This window comes from Aplysia californica, unplaced genomic scaffold (genome assembly GCF_000002075.1).
Source record: "Aplysia californica isolate F4 #8 unplaced genomic scaffold, AplCal3.0 scaffold00104, whole genome shotgun sequence".
In the NCBI taxonomy this organism is placed as follows: domain Eukaryota; kingdom Metazoa; phylum Mollusca; class Gastropoda; order Aplysiida; family Aplysiidae; genus Aplysia; species Aplysia californica.
The window spans coordinates 751,602-753,713 of record NW_004797374.1 but is presented as its reverse complement, the minus strand read 5'-3'; the positions used below and the strand labels follow the sequence as shown (position 1 = coordinate 753,713).

General features: G+C 43.4%; 1 protein-coding gene across 1 annotated transcript in view; it reads right to left on the bottom strand.

Annotated features, from left to right (window-relative positions):
- The window catches only part of LOC101858258, a gene marked incomplete at its 5' end in the record, with an annotated part of 3,348 nt that extends 1,893 nt beyond the window's left edge, over positions 1-1,455 (bottom strand). The window contains 1 exon segment of the mRNA XM_005095451.3: positions 1,068-1,455. Within this exon segment, the coding sequence (XP_005095508.1) occupies positions 1,068-1,430 (363 nt within the window).
- Positions 1,456-2,112: the final 657 nt, after the last annotated feature.

The following is a 2,112-nucleotide window of genomic DNA, read 5'->3' as shown; positions in this document are numbered from 1 at the left end:
GTGTGTGTGTGTGTGTGTGTGTGTGTGTGTGTGTGTGTGTGTGTGTGTGTGTGTGTGTGTGTGTGCAAGTCCGAGAGTTTCGTTGGGTTCGGAATTTTACTGTACAGTCAAATCAGCTCTAACTGCCACCTGTCTAAGCAATCGCATGTACAAATGACCACTCCCTCCTCCACCTAACCTTTGTGGGATTTTTTTCACATTATACTACAGTCCAGTCCATCTATAACAGCCTCTGTTATTACAGGAAGTTGGATAAATCAGTGATCAATCAATGTTTTTTCTCTATATATGTGTGTAAGTAATATGAACCCGTCTATAACAGGGTTCAATTTGCGCAGACTCGGAGATGACAGTGGTCTTGCAGCGCATGAACTTGCTTTCGATCCGTCAAATTATTGAAAATTGGTCTCAACCAAGACATTTCGCATGTTTGTATCATCCCTTGCCTAAACACAAGCTTTCAACCCCCCCCCCCAAAAAAAAAGTGTTGGGGTCACTGATTGATTCCGTCTCAGTGTCAACAAAACAGCCCAATGAAAAAGGATCTGCCGGTAATCGAATAGCTTAAAGGTGCAATGGTATTGGTGGTTTACTTTGATAACGGTTACAACGGGACTCGTTTATAACTAACACAGAAAAACTGTCCCTCCCGTCTGTCCTGTTATATCTGTGATTGTAAAATATGGTCAAAGACGTCTACCTGCGTAGGACAACAATTTTCTCCTCGACAATGGGTGTCCGCCTTAAACAGTTTTGACTGTATTGTGATCACAGAGAAGACAGCAATAATTATGACGGTGTTGATTTCAACAACAACAACAACAACAACTCCAACAACAACAAAACCCACCAAAAACAACAACAACAACAACAAGGACGACGACGACACCAACATCAACAGCAATAACAATAGAGACAACAGCAACAACAACAACGACAACAACAATAATATCATCATCATCATCATCATCATCATCATCATCATCATCAACAACAACAACAACAAAACAACAACAACAACAACAGCAACAACATCACCATCATCAACAACAACAAAGAATACTAACACATCCATAACAGACATCGTGCCGGTTGCACGCGGGCGTGAATCGGCCCCTGAAGAAGGCTGGAATCACGAGCGGTACGCTACAACCATCCACGCCGTTCTGGGTACACGGCTCGCTCTCTGTGCTTGTGGCCTCGGTGCGTCGCCTTCGGCCGAACAGAAAGTCCAGGAAACGCCTGTTGCGTCCAGAACGTTCTTGGAACACCAGGTGGTGGGGCTGGGCTGGTGGGTGAATCCCTGACTCGGACTGAAATGGATCAGCAGCGAGTACGGTCTTCTGGTCATTTTCTTGACCATCTGCGGCAGGCACGTTCTCGGAAAGAAAGGCCAGGACAAGCACAATGGTGACGTGGCGTATGAGCATTCTGGTCTTTTAGTGTTTCCTCGCCCTGTTGGTTAAAAATGGTGAATGAAATGTAAGTAGATAAAGTAAAATCCATGCCTGTTTGTTTGAATGCGACACAACATAATTCTGTACAGCACGACAAAAATGAGTTAAATCTCGGATTTTTATTTTTACAATTTTGCCCTATGAACACAGATATTTACATGAAATTTATAGGTTGGGTTTGCACAAATTTATTTACTATGTGAAATGATAAAATCCATGTTCAATTGATGAAAATGACATCCGTTTAAAATCTAGAAATTTGATGCATCTCTTTTCGACCGACATCTCCCTCCATTCGTGAATTGCGAGAAGTAACTCATTTTGTCGACACCTCATAAATGGCATGGGTTTAACGCCCCTGTCGACACTATTAATTTATTCATTTTATAGGTGTGACTTCCAAGTTTAACGTCCATCTCCGAGAGGACCAAGCCGAATGGGAAATTCATGTAAAGTGCCTTTCCCATGGATACAACGTCGGACCGAGCTGAGGCTCGAACCACCGAACCCACAATGTCACGATGACGGGACCGGTAGCCTATAATAGGCCACCGACGCCGCTACTTGTCAGTTTGGGTGGACAGATTTACAACCATAGCATTTTAATACTGATCTCTCTCTCTCTCTCTCTCTCTCTCTCTCTCTCTCTCTCTCT